This window comes from Symphalangus syndactylus, chromosome 9, assembly GCF_028878055.3.
Source record: "Symphalangus syndactylus isolate Jambi chromosome 9, NHGRI_mSymSyn1-v2.1_pri, whole genome shotgun sequence".
Taxonomy (NCBI): domain Eukaryota; kingdom Metazoa; phylum Chordata; class Mammalia; order Primates; family Hylobatidae; genus Symphalangus; species Symphalangus syndactylus.
In genome coordinates this window covers 130,832,955-130,856,007 of record NC_072431.2, presented here as the reverse complement: position 1 = coordinate 130,856,007, position 23,053 = coordinate 130,832,955, and the positions used below count along the sequence as shown (strand labels likewise).

The following is a 23,053-nucleotide window of genomic DNA, read 5'->3' as shown; positions in this document are numbered from 1 at the left end:
TAAATTCCTTGCCTCCATCAATACATTTGACCTCAGAGCAAACCCCACAACTGGCTACAGGCACCCACCATCCATCATTGCTCTTGAAACCTGATACTTCAGGGAAGGACAGCTGCACTGGGCAAAAGTCTAAGCAGCTTTCTAAGATGCACTATCACTAAAGAAAAAAAAAGGCACTTATTCTGCTTCAGTATTTTAATTAACTGCTTTTCTAAACATTTCTTCCCCCAAACTGAAACTCCAAATCAAATATCCTCAGGAATATATTAATAAAATTAAGACTTTAAAGAGAAATGTTCTCTTTGTGCATTCTAGGTAAAATTATTTCTAGCTTTTGCTTTAAAGGCTTTCTAAGATAAACAACATACTATGCCATGCTAATATGTACAGACTTTAATAAATGTGCTAAGCAGAAAAAGATAGTTCTAGCAACTACACTAATTATAGCAGTACACACAGAGTGCCAACAGGATAAACGTACACAAAACATCCGTATCCAACAGATCTTAATTTTTAAGTGGCAATAACTTTTAACAAATAGCTGAAGACAACAGAACTCTATCATAGGAACTAGTGTTCTTGAATATGGTATGTTCATTATGTGACTTCTACATTCAAGAATTATCTAAATTTAAAATACAAAATACGATAAATTTGTATGATCAAACTGGATATTCATTACATGCATGGTTATTCCCTCCATTTTACAGATGACGAAACTAAGATTCTGAAATGTTTTATCATTTCCTCCGAGAGCTCACAGATAATAAGTGGCAGAACTGAGGCATAAATTTAGTTCTTCCTATAAGAAGAACTGAATGTTCTTTTCACTGTAGCCTAAAAAGAAAGGAAACTGGTCGAGATTTTGCAATTCTTTAGCATCATCTTAATATGTATTACATGCATGCATGGTTAAATGAGAATTAACAATAACTGATTTCCAACCATTTATAAAATCATTACTAATACAACCCTTTTAGTTAACAAATGAAATCCATCTACCGACGGCTTTAAAAAAAAAAAAAGATGTCTCTTGTTACTTGTGATCCAATCATTTACAGAGGATCATTTTACGTATTTGAAAGTACAGTTTCTCCAAACCCCAAAGCAGTACTGAGAAATGCTGTTTTCTAAATACAATTCCCAAATCTCAATTTAGTTAGCTACTGCTACATTAAAGAACATAGCTCAAGGGATGTTGTTAATAAAAAAAAAAAAAAAAAGAAAAAGACAATTGAGAATTTATAAATTTAATCAATCTCATGCAACTGACAGAGTTACGAGAGTTAAATCTAGTAAATAGCCATGTGGCAAAGGTCACAATGCTCCTGACATTGTTATCTGAATGTCAAGGAAGAAGCAAACTTAGCCTTTCTGGTCAATGAATCCAAGGAACTAAGAGAAAGCCTTGATTCAGATGGCTGCTTTGGCTCTTACATTTTGTTGTAAATGCTGGAGGAGCCAAAGTGGGGACCCGCCACGTAAAAGCGGCCATTTACAAAGGAAAGCAAGGCTTCCTTGTCGCAGGTGAAGAGGGAATAACATAAGTTGTCTCAATACTACTTGCCTGCTGGTATACATGACCTACTAGCTTACAGACAGAATGAGCTGTCTTAGCTCTCCAAATCGTCATCTTTTTCATTTAGTTTACTCATCTATGACACATAGGGATTTGATTTGAAGGACAGCAGAGGTTAAAAAGCCATCAAAAAGCTCAGTTTTGCTGTCTCTCTCTTTTTTCCCCCTTTTGGTAATTTTCAAAATGTCATAGGCCAACTGAGTAGTATTAATATGGTCCTGTTAAATGTATTAGCATCAAACTAAAAATAAGGAACAGGAAGATACAGAATTAATCATTTTGTGAGGGAGGAGGGAGGCACTGCAGGCATTGTTTTAGTCCATTTCTTCCCTATGAGTTGCTTCGAGGAGCATGGCAGTACACACGGATGTAATGTGTAAAGTACGTAATGTCTAAGTCTTAAAAATATTTTATAAATAAAATGTTGAGAGAAAAAAATGCAAACTATTGATTTCTTGAAAGCAAATGGGTAATTTATTAAGGGGGAAACGAGAGACACAGGTCTTAAGTGTAATTTTGTGAACTATGTTTCGTAAGAATTCTATTTCATTAATTCTCCAGTCTAGCGCCATTGTGATGACATTATTATTTAGGTCACATTAGGTCAGAAACTGCTGTAACATATAAGCATTTGCTCTTTGACCTTCCTAAGACTTATGACGCAAAGAAAATGCTGAACTTTTACATCTGCGGCTATAATTTCATATAATGAACAATCAGGAAGCACAAGTCATATATTCTTTTAGCTATCTTTCTTAAGGGCTTAATTGTGGAGAGCTGAAATGCATTTTTATTTTTTTAAAAAAGGGAGCGAATTTGGACACTTTGTGGAAACAAATGTAAGCCAAGCATGACATTTTAATAAGTGTTACCAACTACTAATTAGAAGCAAATGAGATTACCCATATAGAAAATGTATCCCAAACAAACCTATCCTTTGGTAGAAATGTCACTGTGCCATGAAATTACAGAAGCTTAAACAAGTGATGCTTGTTCGAATGAAATTTACTGACAAATCCCTTCTAAGCAATCTTCTTCCACATTATCAGATTTCTTCAGTTGATGTGTTATATAGGAATTCTCAATCTTGTAGTTCACAGAGAGAATAACTCTTCTCTTTGCTCTTTCTTGGCAAATCACTGATAATATAAAAAAGAATGCTTTAAAACACTGGTTTTGCTTGAGGCAGCAAGCTGCCTCTTTGCCATCACAAGTAAGTAGCTTTCCTAAAAGATATTTTCAAAGACACTGAACAGTAGAAAGATGAAATAACAACAAAAAAAAGGTAAATAACTCCATAAAACCAAAAGAGATTCAGATTAAATTTGGTTTAAATCACATGTAACTGTTATCACTTTAAGAAAATAGGAAAAAGTAAAGCATTCTTTGAATACTCTGGGAAAACTGGATAATTATATCTATATTTAGCACTTCATATGTCTGGGCATGTAATACAAATCCTGCATATTTTGTGACCACTAAGTTGAGTACACTACATAAAACGTAAAGTTCATTTTCAAGATTCCTATAAACTTTTGGGAATTAAAAAGGTACCATGATTAAAGGTTATCTGCACAGATATTTTAAGTGTAAACCTAAGTCTGATGCTCCTAGGATCACAAGTTAGAGCACAGGAGCACACACACACACTTGACTCTTATACTACCCGCAAATACACAATGAAACTAAAGAAGGGTTGTTTTAAAATAAAAGGTAAACTAAGGAAGGATAGTTTTAAAATGGAGTCATCTTTGAAATATTCACCTTTCTTGAAATGACACTTTTCATATGTGATTGTGTTAATGATTTCTTATTTATGCATAGAATCCTTTTAAAAGTAGAATTGTCCAATGGTTTGATAAATCAAGTTTGGTCTGAAGGAAATCTAATATGCAAATACTTACAGTGTACTCTTTTACAAACAGTCACCCTTGTCAGTTTGAAAAATCGAAAATCAACGAAAGAACAGTTTAAGTATACTTGACCTTACTGCCTAATATCTCTCAAGATTGCCATGGCTGGTCGATTTCAAATCTGTGAAACTGACACTTAAAAATGTATAGTGCGTCTTCAGTCCAGGTCCCTCAAGTGCTAACTAAACTGTGGTCACAGCCTCAGATTTTCTTTCCACACAAACTTGTACAGCGCTTACAAAGCTAGTTTAATCACATCATCAATCTATGCCTATACTTCCCTTAAAGTAATTCTGCTTCATTTATCTTTTAACCCTACATTATGCAAATAACATCCTTACCACTCCAATAAAGAAAAGTTATTAATGTTCCTTCTTGTTTATCTTTGCCATACACTGAGAACTGGAATCACATATGAATTTGCACCAATACCTTTTCTCTTTTCTATTTTTCACACTCTGTATGAACAATCATAGTGTCAGAGAAGCCCTAAATAAAATTCTTGAAATAGTCTTCAATCATTATCTATAACTAGTATCAGAGTATGAGTTAATGTATTAAAAAGGAAAAAACAAAAACTTGGGGGAATGCCTACTTGAATTTTTTTTTTTTTAATGTCTCTCTAGGAAGGGTTTGCATATGCCATACCAGGATACCTCCTGGATATAAGAACAGTTATACAGGCCCCTAGTGGCTTAGCAAATAGCAGCAGATGAGGGGATTCCAATTCTTAGTTCCAGACTTTGAGATATTCTGGATTTAAATAACAGTCAATCTTAAAAGGCAAATCAAATCACTGTATTTAATACTTTAAGCAGTTTTACATCTATGGTTATCTACTCTAACGCACATATATTAAAATAAATTGCTGCATTTCATTACTTGAGTAACTGCACAACTGCTCTGGCCCAAGAAGAATCTGTGTTACATAACCTACACAATAAAATGTTTAATTCACCCACCTTTTTACATGTCATGCAAAAATAATATATTACTCAACTATATTAAAATATATTTGAGAGAGACACTGTTCCTCTTTGAATCTTATTCCTATTATATATTACTGAGGGCTATAAGAACAGATGATTCCTATGCAAAGTACTATTTAAAATAAGATACAGATAAAAATTGAATGCCACTTTTACAGGAGTAAAAATCTAAACGTATTTCCCAGTAACAGCCAGTGATACAACTCACATTGGAGTCCATCTATTTTAAAAAATCTACAATTAATAACACCCATTAATCCCCCATCCCCTTGCTGTCCTTCCTTCACAAAAGAAAATTCCAGGCAGGCAAATTTACAGCTTTTAGCAATTTTTAACTGGACACAATCTGACAGCTGAATTCATGAAACTGACCAGCTTGTCAATTTCACACTTTGAAAGTACAATAATAGCGGATAGCATGAGGGTGAATTTAAGAAATCTGCCACGGAATTGCTAGCTCCATTGAAAAGCAAAGTACAGTACATAATTATGGAATGTGGGAGGTAGGGAAAATCTTATTGTCCATTTAGGATGTCTGTTTCCGTAAGTCAGACACGGAACATTGAAAATGTGTTCTCTTTTTGCTATAGTGTCTATAGCATAAAATAGAATATATATATTCAAAGTAAGTTAAGATACTAAGCCTTTTACTGGGAATTATTATATTACATATACAACTTAATCTTAAGTTATTATCATCTGCAGATCCTTTTACATCAGAATGTTTCAAGTCTTGGTATATCATCCTTGTTTTACTCAAGTTGAGTGGTTGGTGTGTGCACTTTGAAACAGAGAAAAAAATACTCAAAATGGTCAGAAGTATCTATGGTTGAACTAACCATAGGATGGTTAGAAAAGAATACACCAAAGGGTAAAGTCCACATTTGTAGCTCAGTAAATTTAACAGCAAATCTATTTCAAGTCATAAGCAGTTACTAGCCTCTGAGAGGTTCAAAATGTGTGAGCTACACTCTGTTAAGTCACTGGCACTGTGTCTTTAAGCATGTAAACATACATATAACTTTAAGAGGAAATACAGGGAGAACGATCCCTCAGGAATCTTCCTAGATACTTAAGGTGCAAACTGTAGCCGAGGCTGGGGGATTACTCTGAGAATTTTAGAAAACAGAGGAGACATTTGGCAAGTAGCGTACTGGGAGACGAACTGGAAACAATAAAAGTGGATTGTGATAGTCCTGGTTTTGGAGAATGGAACTACTATCTGGAATCCTAGAACACCCAATTAATGAAAGCCAAGCTCACACTTGGTGTTCAAGATTTTTTTAAGCATAAGACTTAAAAACTGACTTCACTTGCTAGTGCTTTTAAACGAAAATCAACATCCAGAGAAGCAATGCAAGTTGTCTACACACCTACATACAAGCTACAATAAATCTATGGAAAAGCAAAGAATCTTTGGTTTGTTCGTGGCTTTCTTTTTAAATTGTTTCCTACAACTTTGACTCTTCATTATAAATGATGCGTTCCCTTCCCTACGGAATCAATGTGTGTGTTAAGTACACCAGATTCCCGCAGCTGAACTACGAGCTTTGATTCTGCCACCGAAAGGTCTCCCAAACAATCCCCCTCCTCTATGGCAGCTGCGTAGACTTTGATTTCCTGCTATTTCTCCTTCTCCCCACTAGTTCAGAGAAAAGAAAGAAAAAGAAATCGCCCCCTCACCGTAATCAGCCCTCCTTAAAACCGTAATCCCTGCCTTTAAAAAAGGCGGTGGCAGGATCCCTGGGTAAGGGTGGATTGCCCCACCGCTCCACCATTTCCCCCCAATACTACGCCCACCCTAGGAGGAGAGAGCGGGGGTCGTACAAATACACATACCCGGACACCCCCATTCTCTAGAGTCGCCTCTCTCCCGGGTCTGAGGTTTCAGGCGAGAAGTGAGCCCTGCAGGGGAGGACCTCCGCCCGAAGAGGTTCAGAGGAGCAAACTGTGCGCTCCGGTGCCCGGGCGCCGGGCTCGCGGAAACGGGAGCGTGTCGCTCTGGCCCGGGAGGCGCCGGCAGCCGGAGCCGGGCGCACGGCGGTTCCCGAGCAGCAAGAGGGGAAGACACAGCGGGGCGGACGGGGTCAGTTCCAGGGACTTACCTGGTCATGTTGGCCCCGGGCAGCCGCCGCCACCGCCTCCCGCGCCGCCACCAGCACTTTCCTCCAGCGCCTTCGCGCCCCGCCACGGCCGCGCAGCCCGCGCCGGCCCGCGCCGCCGCCTCCGGGCGGCCAATTTAATCCCGCGGAGCAGCGGCCGCCGCCGCGGAAGCCCCCCTGGTCGCCGCCGCCGCCCAGCCCTCGTGCGGCCAGCCCAGTCCAGAGCGAGGAAGTGGAAGAGAGTCAGCGAGTGAGTCCAAAAACCCGAAATCCAGCATCCAAGGGAGCGCGTCCCCCCGCCCTCCCTCCACCCCTACCCCCTTTTCCTCCTCCTCCGCCTCCTCCTCCTCTTCCCGGGCCGTCCTCTTGGCCCTTCTGAGCCCGCGGCTTCCGCGGCGGTTTCTCCTCCTCCCGCTCCTCCTGCTCGCCCTGCGCCCGCTTCTCTCGCTGCCGCCGCCGCCGCTGTTTGTCTCCTCTCCCTCCTCCTCCTCCTCTTCCTCCTCTTCCTCCTCCTCCCGCTCCTCGATGCTCCGCCGCTCGCGGCTGGGGGGTCCGGGGCCGCGTCTCCTCTCCTCCCTCCGCCTCTCCTGTTTCCTCCTTCCTGCTGCCTCTTCTTTTAAAGCGGATTCTTTGGCCACAAATAGCAACTCGGCTGTCCCCCTCGGTGCCTCCCTCCCCTTCTCTTCTTCCCCCCAAAAGTGAAGCGCACGCGAGGTAACCAGAAACTGAGGCTCGTGGGGGGAGAGGGGTGCGAGGCGACGCCTGGAAAAGGGCCTGAACAGAGTCAAGAGCCGGGAGGTGGGGTGGCCAGTCCAGCCCAGTCTTCGGACCTGGCGTGAACCTGGTAGTTACGGCTGCAGACGAGGTGGTTTAGGAAAGGGGGGAAATTAAACACAAAGCCCAGGAAAGTAATGCGAAAGGCTTCTCTCTTTGTTTCCTTGTCTGGGTGATTTCTAAAATCCTCGTAACGTGCTGGGGATCCCACGGAATTGCTGTGCTCCAGCGCTGGGGGATTGTGTGTGCGCCTTGCCTGCGCGTGAGTGTGAGTGTGGGTGCGCCCGGACGCGGGGAGAGCTGGGCCCGCTGCGCCCGCTGGCGAATCCCTGAATCTGGACCACTGACCCACTAAAAGGGCCAGAGAGCTGGATGAAGGAGGGGCAGGCAGGAGTGGTGGGTGAAGGAGGCAACACACACACACACACACACACACACACACACACACACACACACCAGAAGAGGGAGCGGGGTGACGTCACTCCCCAGCATCCATCCACCAGGCCAGAAAAGACCCTCTCCAACAGATTCACTCATCTCCTAAGACATGCACACCCGGGCGCTTCCTGCTCTGCGTCCCAGCGCAAAGGAGGAAAAAATGCTGGTCGCGCCCTGTTGACAGCAGTGATAATAATATAGGGAGCGTGCTTTGATGAGACACAGTTTGTGTCCGCCCCAGTTCACCTTGGCAGCCTCCTTCGGGGATGCTTGTAGGATCCACTTTGAAGGCAACGAGGAAGACAGGGAAGTACTGAACCAAAATGTTAGTGTGATAACTTGTTTTGCTTTCATGTCACTTGCTTTTATGATGTTGGAAATGCAGTGCTCCTCAGCTTCTCTGAAGGACACTTTAACACCCTCTTCCCTAGACAAGCACCCAGTTGTGTGGTGCACTCTTCATCCACACAACCCAAGGTGACTAACCTGCACTGTGTGTATTGTTAGCTAAGAGATGGATTTTAACCTTCTTCGCTACTGATAGGATCTCCAGCACGTGGAAAAAGTCAGCAGCTGGAAGCCACCATTGGCAGTTGGCCCATCAAAATTTATTAGAAACTTGGTCAGAAAGGTTAAATAAAGCTAGAGCTCACCAGCCACCTCCATTGCTCATTCTGTATTCAGGCCAGCACATATACACAATACTTATTCCTGCAGACTCCAGGCTGTCTTTGAAAGAGCAAAGGTAAACAGACCCCCTTAGATTTGACTTAATGATCCAGCATGCTGCCTGTTGTCTCAAGCTGCCCATTTATTTCCACCATCTGCATGCTGTGCTCCTGAAAGCCACCGAAGGATTGGTCAGTAATCCTCTGCCTGCTATGTACTCCAAAAATAAGTCACATATTTTTTAAAGGAAGCTCTCTAAACGAAGTTTAGTTTTCCAGCAATTTGGGGGTGGGGGAGGAGCATCCCTGCATGATTGCCTCTTGGCTTTTTGGTTTTGCTTTTTTATGGTTAGGGTCATAGTGAAAATCAGGAAGAAATCAATGCCTGTGCAAGCCTCCAAGCTAGGTTTACCCTCCAATCATTCTGGCTTCACAGGAGCTGAAAAGCTGTGCAGGGATGATGGACACTTGCCCCCTGTGACCTAAGGATGGATCCAGAAACCTCAGCCTCCCCATAGGTGATTCTACCCAAGATGTAAACTCCTACTTGGCTTTGTCATTGCCACATGTGCCCCCGTAAACTGGCAATCCCACTTTCCTCATCTAAAGTTGCATGTTAGAGAAACAAAGTTTTAAAACCCCTATTATTCCTTTGCTGTTACTTTTGTGGGAAAGAAATGTATCCCTCTGCCTGCAGGTCTGACCTCATTTAAGAAGAACCCAGCTGGTAAATCTGACTGCTATCTGGGAACATAGTTGAGGAAATATCATCTTACACCACTGGTAGCGATTTAAACTAGCAAGTAGAAAAGGGACCCAGAAATCAGGGGATACAGAGGACAGTACAAGTAAATGGCATAAGCCCAACTTTTCTGACACTATGAAGTCCTAGATGTTCTTGTCTCTACTACAACCAAACGTCTTAGAGAAAGAAGTAGGGATGGGTTAAGGTGACTGGAGAGTCTGAGTTATTATTATACGAATGAGACTGAGAATTATTCAGGGTGATGCTGCTGAAAAACGGGAGATACAGCAAATAGAGAAGCCAAAGTTTCTCTGCACATCTGAGTATTGATGGAACTAAGACTGCAGCCTGCTACACTCATGTTAATATATTCACAGCAGATTTGTAACAAAAGAGTGTCCTAATGCTGCAGCATCTAGTAAACTTCTGGACTGGTTTACCATTTGGAAATTTTAAGTCAAAGAACATCAGAAGCAGGCTAATCTTTTGTTGACATTACCTCATTTTTACAGGTAAAGAAACGAAGACCCTGAGAATTTAAAATCATCCAACTATTTGGTGCCAGAAGCAGGACAAGAACTCAGACATCATGATCCACTGCCCTGCATCCCACCAACTATTCATCATCACCTCCACATTCTGCATCAAAAAAGCCAGTTTTCCAACTTATCAATGAGCAATACATATAGAATATTTTAAAAACTCCAAATACTTTTATGAAGGAAAAATGAAGCAAGACGACAACACATTTTCTTCGTTTCCTTGCAGCTCTAACATTCTGTGATAAATAGCACACAGGAGCTTTGCTATAGCACAACCCCCTCTAGTGCATAATTCAGCATACGATGAGTATGAGTCTGTTTTGGACCCCATCCAAAGGAGTTAGTTCCTAGAAGTACTTGGAAGATTTATTCTCATTTATCATGAGGCATCCTAACAGGAGACTGAAAATAATCACGATGACAATAATAGTAATCAGTTGTTACACTTGTATTATGTACTAAGCATCGTGCTAAGCCTGTTAAAGTTCACCCGTTGTTGAAAAGGCACATCATGACCCTATGTGGGTTGCAAATCTAGTGGGTCATAAACAATTTCTGAAATGAAAGAAAAGTAGGAAAAAACACAAGAGTACATTATACGTACTAAGTTTTTGTTTGTTTGTTTTTTTGCAAAACTTCCTTTTTGATCATGTGGCTAGTGATTAAAAGTTTGGAAGCCACTGCCTCGTTTCCAATCTTAACTGCCTTGCTAGTTAAGTATTATTAGCCCCATTATATAAGTGAGGAAACAGGACGAGAGAGGATAAGTAATTTGGCCAAGCTGACATAGTGGCCAAGCTAGAATTTTGAACCTAGATCTGTTTGACTTCAAATCCAATATTTTCACTTCTATAGTGACAATAAATTGTTGACCAAGGTATGGAATAAATGGTTGCTAATCATATTTTCTTTGTGAGGACTACTGGGGTTTTTATTAAATCCAGCTAAATGGAGAAACACAGCATAGATTCAAGTGACATGTTCGGAACATAGTGAGGAATTTCATAAAACACTAAAACTAATATCTGAGACCTTTTCCTATAGGTGTTAGCTTATGTCTAATACACCTTATTAACTTACTGCTAAATACATAAATGAAACAATAATTAATAGTTTTAGTCCTCAAATATTCACTTCTACATGTGTTACTATTTTTATTTCAGAGAGTATTTTTCAAATTTAAGGTATACAGCATTTCTTAGTAGCTTGCTTTGGCCAAACACAGAACTAGCACATAAGAAAGATAAAAGGCCAGGCACTGTGGCTCACACCTGTAATGCCAGCACTTTTAGAGGCCAAGGCAGGCGGATCACCTGAGGTCAAGAGTTTGCCAACATGGTGAAACCCGTCCCTACTAAAAATACAAAAATTATGCGGGCGTTGTGGCACGTGTCTGTAATCCCAGCTACCCGGTAGGCTGAGGCAGGAGAATTGCTTGAACCCAGGAGGTGGAGGTTGAAGTGAGCCGAGATCACGCCATTGCACTCCAGCCTGGGCAACAGAGCCAGACTTTGTCTCAAAAATAAATAAAAAAGCAGCCAGACAACCCTGTCATTCAAATTCAATTGTAAAGAAGATAATAATTAAGGTGCCATGCTAAATTTTTTGACCCGTGTAGTTCTATGGATTCTACCAGTAACATTGCATGCTCAGGTGTCATTACTCCCGTTCTGCAGCTTTGAAAGCTCAAACTCAGAATTAGCTGATGATTGAAATCACCTGTTCTGATTCCACTACCCAAAGGTTCTTTACAAACGAGCGGGCTTCCAGTAGACAAGGAGGCAGCTAGAGATTTTGAGACACGTTGTGCAATCATTTATGCTTTCTTTTTCCATGTGAAAAAAATACACTTTCCTTTTCTTCAAGCCAGCATCTCTTATTGCTGTTAGGCAGCACTGTCCTCTAAGAAAAGAAATCCACATCTTTCATAAAGAAAGGCCTAGAAAAGCCAGACCTTCTCCACTGACTGCTCTGTTCAGCTGCTGCATTTCACCCTCACCTGCAGTGTGTAGAGGACGTTATGGTACGATGCTATTTTCTATTGGCTCTGCTACTGGAGATTACAGCATGCGACTGTGACAAATGGATATTCCCATTAAATTCTTTAGTAGACTGGGGCATTCCATTAACCACTGGCACTATCCCAACCCAAGTGAAACACTGGGTCATTTTTTTCTTGTGAGCAAGAAGTGAAGGGAGAAAACAGAGGATATACTCTAATTACCTTTCCTGTTTTTTTTTGTTGCATGCATTATGATAGCCGTATATTACACTTACTTATAATTAATATATGACAAGCTGTCAGCTAAAATTTAACAGGTGATTTGTCAAGAAGCCCCATTAATGCATACATTAAGCAGTGGATTTCAGTGTTTCCTAACAATAAAATTGTGTATTGGTTTTGTTTTTTCATTCTGTTTAGTATAAACATTTAGAGGCCACCTATCTTTACCTTTTGCAGCATTTTTAAAAAAACTATTGCTAACATAAATGGGTGCATTGTTAGTTATATGAGGTCTAAACACATTTTTGTTAACCTCTAAATTTGTTTCACTGAGGAAACAAATTGCCTAGTGTTTATTTTAAAGTTTTAACTTTTATGGGTTTTGATATATTTTTTAAATTATATCTTCAGTAGGAAAGGCAGAGCTGATTAGGGAGGAAAGCAACTGCAGTTACTTATGTTCCATTTAGTGTTTGTATCTTAGGTAAGAAAATTCTGAAATGAAGGAATATTTTAAAATACAGAAAAAGATTAAGAAGTCACCAGAAAGCTAGTAATTAATCACTGAATAGAGGAACACTCTACAGAGACCAAAAACTGATGAAGCAGGCTCCATCTTGCTGAATGGTGCAAGAATGGGAAACACAATGGAAAGGAATCACAGATAGTTGTGAGGAGGGGTGACAGAATTCTTTGAAAGAAGGAAAACTCTGTTTCTCTATCTGTAGGATGTCAAATCATGCGACATAACCTGAAAAGGAAGTTACATTTTAAACTTCAATATTATTATTTCCATGGTCAACCAAAAATTGTACTGTTTAAGAGAAAGATACAAAAGTACTGCAGCATTTGTTTAAAATTTCATTTGCACAAGCCTGACTTATCTCTCAAGACTCGGACATGCTTCAGGCTGTTAATGACTCACAATCCACTACTCTAGAGGGTGCTGAAATCTCCTTAATGAAAGAATGTGCTTTAAGATTCAATGGTTAGGAAGAGAGAAATAAACGAGAGTAGAACACGAAGCACGGCAGTTTTTCAAAGCTAGTAAGACTTCTGCGTCCACCAACCAACTTTAGCTCTCACATTTTTAGAAAGAAAGCACTAACACAGAACCATGAAATTATTTTTAAAGGTTCTTTCTAAGAGGGTTTCAGAGGATGGTTTCCAAAAACTCACTCAGAAGTGAAATATCACACGTTGATTTTCATGTTGCAGGGAGCGCATTCCTATGCAGTTCAGGGATTATAAATGACCAGTGGCAAGTTGGTCATGGTATCCTGGGCCAGGATCTCACTGTCTCCAGATCTCACTTTGTTTCCCATATGCAGCAGTGTCCCCATGAGTAACTGAGGGTGTTTCCTTGTGCATTCAGTAACAGTTTTCAAAACAGTGAATATAGCAAGGCATCAAGACTACTATATTTCAGCCACTTTTCTAATGTTTTCTCTTTGTCTTATACTTCTGTTCTTGTCTTACACTTGTATTAAAAACACAATTAAAAAAACGGCTTTGTACAAGCTAGTATTTCGGCCATAATTATACTTTTCTCTGTCTTCTCAATGAATAAGAAAATTTTGGGCCAGGTATCTGTACAAAGCATGATAGAAATAGGATAAAATAGCACATCATCGAGCATGTAGCCTACATTTATGTAAATCTGGTTGATGTAAAGTCTGTTCTGTTATCACTTTTTAAAAATAAATCTATAATTCTTATCTTTAATCATAATACAAGCCATCCAGGGACAGTCCAAATTTTTCAGAAAGAACAAATTTTTCAGTACAGGAGGCAGCATTTGCCAGTACAACAAGAAACCAGTACAACGGAAAACAGGAATCTGTGTTGGATCATTTAATTTCTACTTGGTGTACATACTCAGTGTAATGTTTTCACAGTTGTTTGAGAGCAGGATTCATGTCTGATTGGAACCCAGAGCTCCTACCATAGGGCTTTAAGCACAATAGGCACTTCATAAATATTTCAAAAAGTAAAGGAAGGGAAGGATAGAAATAGGGAGAGAGAAAGAGGAAACGCACTGGTTGTCAGGTGCACATCTTACATGATGCATCACTGTCTTTATAAAGCCTCCTGTATAGTCCACTAAATAGAATGAATTTGCCGTGCTTCTGGGCCCTCCTTCTTTTCCTTTTCTTCTTTTTTCCTATCTCTCTGTATTTTTATTGTGTATAATTTCACCCTATTAAATTGTGAGCATCTTCACACTCTTCTCGTCACCACCAAGCCCAGAACCTGCACTATAAGCAGATCTCAAAAAATGTCTGCTGCAAAATATGATAGCATGTGCTTAGATACCACTGTGGCCTGGTTAGATGTCACGTTAATATTGCCTCTTATTGAGACCGTGCTAAAAGGTACAATGACCTAGAGTTTGGTCAGAGTTAGGCCTCACTAGTCACAACACACACCAAAATGTCCCAGACAAAGAATAATTAATAGAGTCTAACAGGAGTGGATGGATTCATAGTTCCACAGAACTTTTGATGAGAATGATTATAAAGTTTCATCCTTTCCTACAAGAAGTCAAAATAATTTGATCAGTTCAGTGGACAAAAAATCCTTTATACTTCTAACTGGTGTTGACATTTTCATTTTTAAGTTGGTATATTCTTAGATGAACGGAGCATTCATTTGCCTGTAAACGTTATTTCCTATGGGAACATATATTACTGGAAGTCGTCCTGATTTTCAAAACTCATTGGCCACACCTCCAAAATTACTAGTAACACTGAACAAATCTTGGAGAGATTTAAAAGGCAAACCAAAACTATTCTTTCCCAACTGTGTGATTACTTTACATAGTCTATTCATGTTAGTGCTTGTTTTATAAATGTAGAAGCACCATTCCTGCTTGGTTATTTATCTGTGTTCAGTTCTTAAGATCCTGTTTTCTTTCCTTTTCTTACCACCAAAAGCCCACCTTTCTAACACAAATATCTCTACTGTTCTCTGGACTAATACAATAATAATCTTTTGCATATTCTTCTGCTCCCATTGTTTTCCTGATTGGCCCCAATCTATGCCCCAATGTGCTGCCCAATTAACCTTAATAAAACACAAGTTGATTATGTAACTCCCATGCTAAAAAAAAACCTCAGTGGTTCATGATTAAGTACATACTTAATAACTAAGTGCAAATGTTCTACAAGCATTCAAGATCTACCACAAATGGAATGCTGCCTGAGCCCATTTTTCCATTCTTATCTTTACCTCTTTCCTACCAATAGCCTAAATTCCAGCATTGTCTGGATAAAACTATCCATATTTCTTAGCCAGAAAGTTTTCTTGTGATCACCTACATGTTGAATACTTATCTATCTCTTAAGAATCATCTCATCAAGTCGTTTTTTTTTCCCTGATTCCTCTACCACATATGAATAGTACTTCCATTAGAATATCTGATTCTTTGAATCTCTCTTGTACTGAATATTCTACTGAAATTGGATAAAAGATAATAGAAAGCACTAACCTCCAAGATATATTTAATGACTAGTTCGATCCATTAATTGGAGTGGCAAAATGTTATAAGCGGGGAGTAGATGGAGTTAGTGGGAATTTATGCAAACTTATGTTTAATCACATATTGAAAGGCCTCTTTATTTAATCACATCTTGCGAGTTCTTGTGTCAGATAGTTGTGTTTGGGAAGGGAACAAAAAAAATTCCAAAGATTCTGCGTTAAGACCAGTATGAAGAACAACAGATGACAGACACTTTTAATATCTCTCCTTCCCTCCCTCCCTTCTTCTCTTTCTTCCTTCTTCTTTCTCTCCTTTTGTTCTTCTCCCTTTCTTTCCTTCTCTCAGCTTTGTTCATTATCTATGCAAGGAGATGAAATGACCTTGACTATTAAGTCTTTGTCCTGGAGAAGCACAAAAGCAAATCAAGTGAGGCAGATGTTCTGCTCTCCCCTCCCCCTTGGCAAAGACACAAGGGTCCAGCAGTCTAGAAGCAGACTGTTCTGCAAAGAACAGTCGGCACTCATGCTTTTTACTTTTCCTCCCTCAGAGAGACCTCCTGCTAGGTGAGTCCCAGGCTCTAGGAAGTGTCCTACCTTAAATCAAGTGGAGGTAAGAAGGAACAGGACAACTGTTTTATTTTTTCTTTTCCTTTTTAATCCTTGCACCCACCGTTCCCTTAAAAAACAGGTCGTGTTCTAAGACGATGGATATCAAAACTGCTCAGTTTTCAGATATGTGCTGGGTAGTGATGAGAAATTAGAGCAAATGCTGAAAGCAATAATATTTCATCTGTGATTCAATCTTACCTGTGCCATTCATAGCACACCTGCCTTTTATTAAAGTTATATTTATACTTGTTTTTCTCTTTTCCTTTCTATGCTTCTGCCACAGGCCAACCTTGTAAAATCTTTATGGAAAACACTGGGCCTTAATCTTCTGTGTATCCCTTGTACACCTGCAGAATGTCCTATCATAAGAGTGTATAATAGAACCCTGTATAATTGAATTTTTCTAGATTACATTGTTGTTGTTGAACTTAATGAAAACTTTATAGGGCGCAAGCACATCCCATTTTTTCCAGTTTAATATATTCTATCATATTGTCTCCAGGGAGCATACTTGTATTTATCAGATCAGGAGTCCAAATGTTTGGACTTGCAAACCCGTAGAATGATGGTTCACCACCCTGTTTGTGCATTAGAATCTGTACCAACTTTTAAAACATATGTGCCCAGCCCACACATACTAGCTGAACTGGATTCTCTGGGAGTGAAGCTCTAGCATCTATATTTTAATTCATTTATTTGTTTATATTTTGAGACAGAGTCTCCTCTGTAGCCTAGGCTGGAGTACAGTGGCACAATCTCAGCTACTGCAACCTGTGCCTCCTAGGTTCAAGCGATTCTCGTGCCTCAGCCTCCCGAGTAGCTGGGATTAGGGGCGTGTACCACCACACCTAACTAATTTTTTTGTATTTTTAGTAGAGAAGGGGGTTTCACTATGTTGGCCAGGCTGGTCTCGAAATCCTGGCCTCAAGTGATCCACTAGCCTTGGCCTCACCAAGTGCTGGGATTACAGGCATAAGCCACTGTGCCCAGCCTAGCATCTATATTTTAAAAAATCTTCCCAGTGATTCAAATGTTTAGCCAAAGTTGGAGCAACTTTGCTTTATAGCTCTAGAGAGCACAATTTGAAAACCACTAGACTAGATTATCTTTAAAGTTGTTTCTTTTTTTTCTCCCAGGTCTAGGATTCTTTGTGAAAGTGCTTTTATTTTATAGGTGAAAAAGAAATGATCCTTTGGTTGAATTCCATTTTTAAGTAGTAACTACAAATGAAATGCGGTCCAAATTTTATATATGCCTGTGGTGTTTTCAGCATATCTTATTGCTTAGTTTTCTTGTATGCCCATTCATCCGCTGTACATTCAATCAAACCTCCACTGTGTGTGAGGTATGTGAACTATGCACTATCAAGTCATTCTAAGAATGTGGGCTATGAGCAAGGCACACATATTAAGGAAAACCCTTTTTATCCAAATACAATACAAACATCCTTGAATGATTTTTATTCTTTGCAGTCCAATTAAAAGAGGAAGCCATGCCATCAAACTAGCCTAAATTCCAACCACCCTACCCCCAAATAAGTCTGTGATTAAAACAAGAAGGGAAAGAAAAAAAGAAAGAATTGGAAAGATTAAAACTCCCTCCTTGGAAGCAAATTGAAACTAGTCTTTATTCTTGATGCCTTTGTGTTATTTTCAGAATTAAATCAGGAACAACAAAACTACTACTTCTGAGAGAGAAAGATAATTGCTTGTAATTTTTGGCTTGAGGAATTCATTTTCTTGAGAAGAAAGTATTCTTGGTGAATTCTAAGAATAGAAAACTATCAATTTACAACTAGGACACATGGATTTCTCCAAGAGCTAACATAATGCCTAATAAATAAGAGGTACAGTATCCACACTCTATTAGTTAAATACTAACATTTATATGGTACTTTATAAGTCACAGATAACCTTAAGAGATACCTTTTAAGGCTCCTAATAATTTTGTAAGTGGCAAAACACTGATTTTATGGCTGCCTCAGACTCATTGATTGATCCAGACCCTGAATCAGAAACTCTGGGCCAGCTCCCGGGAGTCAGAATTGTTGGCAAGCTTCTCAGGTAATTCTGAAAATCACCATGATAACTCAATTCAAATTTATTGATTTGTTTTATTGCTCCCAGGAAAATGATCCAGTGAGCAGATTCTGGCATTTCCTAAGAAGCTAGCGGCATTTTTCTAGGATTTGCCTTTTTCTTTCTTCTGTACTTCTTAAAAGGAAAAAAAAAAAAAAAAAAATCACAGGTGGCACCATTTTACCTAAATCTAGAAGCTATGTAATTCTGCTCTGCGCAGCTGGTTTATTCTTATATTCAGTTGTCCCTGCTCTGAAGAAAGCCTCTAGCTGCTGGCACTGGTAGGAGGTTTGAATCCTACCCACTACCCTTCTGGCCATAACTAAGGTCCTAATAGCCTGCAGAGAACACAGGCTTCCTTCAGCAGTCAGCTGTAATTACATGAAATTTGTACCGGACATTGTAGCATTGTAGTACAAACCCAGCAACCTGCTGGGACATTTCAGGGGCTTTAGCATTTAGTTGGGAACCACTAGTTCTAGCTGTCATACTCAGGGAGAGAATTGGTCATGAGCTATTTGTGTTGGTATATATCTCTTTTCATCAGTTAAAAAAAAAAAAAAAGGTTTAAACGTAAAAGACACAGTCTTAGGTAGCTATCCCCTGCCCTTTAAATTATATTAGAACAGCATAATAGCTACTTTGGAAATGCCATCTCATATATAACATGAAAAAAAAGACAGTCAAACAGACCCCTCAAAAAAACCTTCTGTAGAATAAAACTACAGATTTTAAGGGAGGAGACAATGTTAATTTAACCTTATAATTACTCCTAATCCACACAGAGACTGGAGAGAAGAGTATTTTGGTTTTATGTCTGGAATGAAATACACTTGACTAGAATTGAAGATGCAACGGGGAAAAAACCCTCAAAATTAAAGGAAAAGAAAATGTGTGTCAACCACCTCGTCTTGCCGTTTCTCAAACTTTCCAAATGCTTTTGGTTCACCACCCCAACCTTAGTAATGCCATCGTGTGTAACAACCCTCCAACTATTCTGGTTACAGTTGCTGGGAAATTTGTCTGTCAAAAGAAGAGAGGTTCCAAAGAGTTGGGCACTTTTCCTCTCAGGCAATAGAAAACAGGGTTATAAGACACAGATATGAACACACACACACACACACACACACACACACACACACACACGGGAGTTCAGCACACCATGATGTGCTGGCTCTTTTGGCCTTAAGGAAGCATTGCAAGAGGAGGAAGGGTGGAACCCTCAGATCACCTGACCTAAATGACCCCTCTGGCTCTCTCAGAACTTTACCCTCTGTCCTGATAGCGCTTCAAAGTGAAAGGGATATTGGGAAAAGGACACAGGCAGTTTGCCATATCTTTGGGCATCCAAAAGGGTAGAAAGGCTTTATGCCTTTTATTCCCTGCCTGCTAAGAAGAAAAAGCAGACATCCTGTTTGAGACCACCAGGTGCCCCCTCCTTTCCCTGTTTTCTGTCTTATACTTTTTAAACCTTCAAATAAGTACACGTGTTGCTAGGTTCATTATTAAAGCATTGGCAATGCCCGCTCCCTTGCTTTCAATTTCATTTGTACAAATGTTCTCATCATTCCTTTTAAAAGCCCTGGGCATATGTTCAAAACATACAGCCCAAACAAATAAACTGCATAACCTAAGCCAAACCCACCAACAACTGGAACATCCTTCCTATTTGGGAAGGCTACTCTAAAAAGCTACTTAATTGCAGTATATTCTGTGAATGAAAGTTCACGGAGCTGAAAAATGGAAGCTTTTATGTTAGCATCTGATCACTAAGGAAATGTGGGGCATACACATAGGCCCTAGAATCAGCTACTTAAGATTCAATGGAGTAAATTTTACCTTGAGTAACATCTTTAGAAAATGAAATATTTAGGAAGGAACAGAGTTCCTGTGGGAAATTTTATGGTAGAGTTAGACTTCGGCAGACTTTATAATTTGCATGTGCTGAGGAAGAGTTTATATTTAGAAGTAAGTTCTTGATCTTATCCAGTGATTGACTTTTCATGACCTTTGGAAGTAACTTTGATAGCAAAATTCCTCTCTGTCATTTACCCGTAAAGCTGACATGATTATAGCAGTGGGAGCTGCTATGTAAAAGGCCATGATAAGAGTGAAAACTTTACCAATGAGAAAGACTCCAACATGTAGGCAAAAGACAAAATTTATGACAAATTGATTTTACCTTGGTACAGCAATAATAATAAGAATAGCTTAACTTAATTCAAAATTTCGTGTGACATTTCTCCAAAACAGGATAAAAAGAACTGCCCAAATCCACTGTTTGAAGCAGAAAGGAAATGAAGATATTTGGCTGTAGCCAGTATGTAATTCAGATTGGCACCATTGTACTGGGGCACCACTGAGAAGAAATGTGTCCTCTGCAAGCCAGCAGCCTGTGGAAACCAGCCGCAATGCAATCAATCAACATTGAGGGCCAAAAGCTCTTGCTTCCCTTTCTCTGATAGAACAAACAGCTCAAGACCCCTATAAAGTAGGCTTATAGCTCCAACAAAAACTGGAAAGTTTTTAACAAGTGGTACCACCTGTGCTTATGTCTCAGCATAGCCAAAATAATTTCCTCTCCTGGGTCTTCTACGTCAAAGGGTGAGGATTGACAGTGAGAATGCAAAGAGGAAGAGGTGCCAACAAGGAGCCTGTAGAGTGAGTGGATTATCTTTGTGCTAGCAGAGAGATCAGCAAGTCTGTCTCCTTTACTCTGGAGCAACTGTGTGTGATATGATCTCCCATCCCCTATCAAAAAGGCTCTGTCTTCAGAAAAACAAAAGACTTCTCTGCTCAATGTTGTTCTCTCACATGATTGAGTATTTTTTTTGTTAACAATGTTGTATTATTACAAAACTGTGTAAAACTGGGAATATGGAGCTTGTATGAAAAACACAATAAAGAAAACAGCTTTGTACAAGCTCATATTTTGGCCATAATTATACTTTTCTCTGTCTTCTCAATGAATGAGAAAATTTTGGGCCAGGTATCTGCACAAAGCATGATAGAAATGGGATAAAATAGCACATCATCTAGCATGTAGCCTACATTTATGTGAATCTTGTTGATGTAAAGTCTGTTCTGTTATCACTTTTTAAAAATAATTCTATAATTCTTTCTTTCTTATCTTTAATCATAATAAAAACCATCCAGGGACAGTCCAAATTTTTCAGAAAGAACAAGTTTTTCAGTACAGGAGGCGGCATTTGCCAGTACAAGAAGAAACCAGCCAAGTTGCTTTGGAGGAGTTAAGCAAGCACATTTCAATAAGGACCCAAACAATCCCTGGCAACCAATTAGAAAAACAAGTCATCACTGCATTAAGAAAGCCCTCAAATATGAGTGCTGTCGGTGGAAAATAGAGTTACTCACCAACTGAAAATGTTCACTTGAAGTGAGAATTATTTTATGGAAACCACTGTGAGTTTTGGAATACTTACAATCTGTTCAAATTGGTCACTGTGTACAATGTTACTGCAGCGATATGCCCTGAGACTTCTAATCTGTCTGCCTAATGGAGCAGGTGGTGAGACTCTCCACTGAGCTGTCGGCTCCTGGAGGGCAGGGACCATGTCTTATTCATCTTCCGTCTTGCACAGTACCCAGCTCTTCAAAGGCAGTCAATAAATATTGAATGAGGGAATCTTTATATACATGGCCTCACTCCCTGACCCGTTGGCATGAAATATCACTACTCCTTCATCTCTATCCTATTGCCCTGCTTAAATTTTCTTCCGAGTGATTATTACCAGCTGTCACGTTGTAGGTGGCTGTTTTAATTATTTGTTTAATATCTTCTTTTTCCCCAATCAGAATATAAGCTCCCCAAGGGTAGGGATTGAAGAGGATTGATTTCCCATATACCCCTAGTTTCCAGGACGATACCTGGCACATAACAGGTCAATTACAAATATGTGTTAACTTTATTTTTTTTTAACCAAGTTCCCTAAGAGCTGGAAAGTTTTGACTTTTGAATGAGTGCTAAATAAATGGTTTTCTCTGTCTCTTGATTTTTTAAATTTCCTTTTCACTCTCATCTATTTCATCTTAATGAAGGCTGGAAATTATACTCCGAGCTTCAATCAATAGTGACAAAAAGAGACTTTCCTTATTATAAAAGTGGTTGATTTTAAAGAACGAAAGCACTGGGGGGACTAGGTCTCGTTGGTGTCAGGCACGTAGGTCTACAACCCTGCAGAGAAATATGAGTGACAGGAAATGAAGAGAGGGAGGTACGACACCAAACAGTCTCCTGGAGGCCATTGGGGGTAGACTCCATATTAACTGACAGGCTACCCCATGTGAATAGTAATGGTGCATTTGTACACCATTTTCTAGACTATGTGTGTGCACCTGGTCATTAAAACATAATACGGAGTCTCTATCATACTGGACAGAACACTCGTGTCCTTCCAGACTTTGAGGGGCAAAACTACATCTAAAAGATTAATATATAACTTTTGAACTTAGGGTAAAAATTTAATAAAACAATGTAACACTTGTTTGCCTTGGGCATTTCTACATTGTCCCCACATGTGAATGAATAACAATTCCCAGCCATTATGAATAGTTTCATTTTACTACCCACATTTAACGGTGATGAAACTGATGGCCCATGGTTCAGTGACTTGCCCATAACTTGCGTGGTGACTCTGCCAAATATACACCCTTCAACTGTAAACTCAGATTTTATTTTTCTTTTCAAACCAAGATAGACCAAGACATTCTTTGTTCCTCGTAGATGTTCATCAAGTGTGATTACAGTTGAACGGACTTTTTTTTTTGCAATTTCCCAACATGGGTATCACCAAATGAACCTGGGAGAGACAGGAAAGTGGCCTAGTTGCAGAGTCTAATTCTGGCAAAAACAAATGACTGGGAAAGGTCTGTCATTGGCCTTCCCAATATT

General features: G+C 39.6%; 2 protein-coding genes across 21 annotated transcripts in view; one reads left to right on the top strand and one right to left on the bottom strand.

Moving 5' to 3' along the window:
* PTPRD (protein tyrosine phosphatase receptor type D) overlaps positions 1-23,053 on the bottom strand; it is a 2,314,079-nt gene that overhangs the window by 545,357 nt on the left and 1,745,669 nt on the right. For 5 of the 20 annotated variants that reach the window (XM_055294263.2, XM_055294265.2, XM_055294269.2 and 2 more), the window contains exon 1: positions 6,587-6,671. The exons of the other annotated variants lie outside the window; for them this stretch is intronic. The gene's annotated coding sequence lies outside the window, so the exon portion shown is untranslated. Of the gene's footprint in view, positions 1-6,586; positions 6,672-23,053 lie in introns of those variants that run through there. 20 annotated transcript variants of the gene reach the window in all.
* LOC134731489 (actin nucleation-promoting factor WAS-like) lies at positions 1,931-21,069 on the top strand. The gene is made up of 5 exons (XM_063609973.1): positions 1,931-1,960; positions 2,062-2,111; positions 3,404-3,553; positions 6,210-6,833; positions 20,395-21,069. The coding sequence occupies exons 1-5, from the start codon at positions 1,931-1,933 to the stop codon at positions 20,456-20,458; spliced, it is 918 nt and encodes a 305-aa protein (XP_063466043.1). The 3' UTR covers positions 20,459-21,069.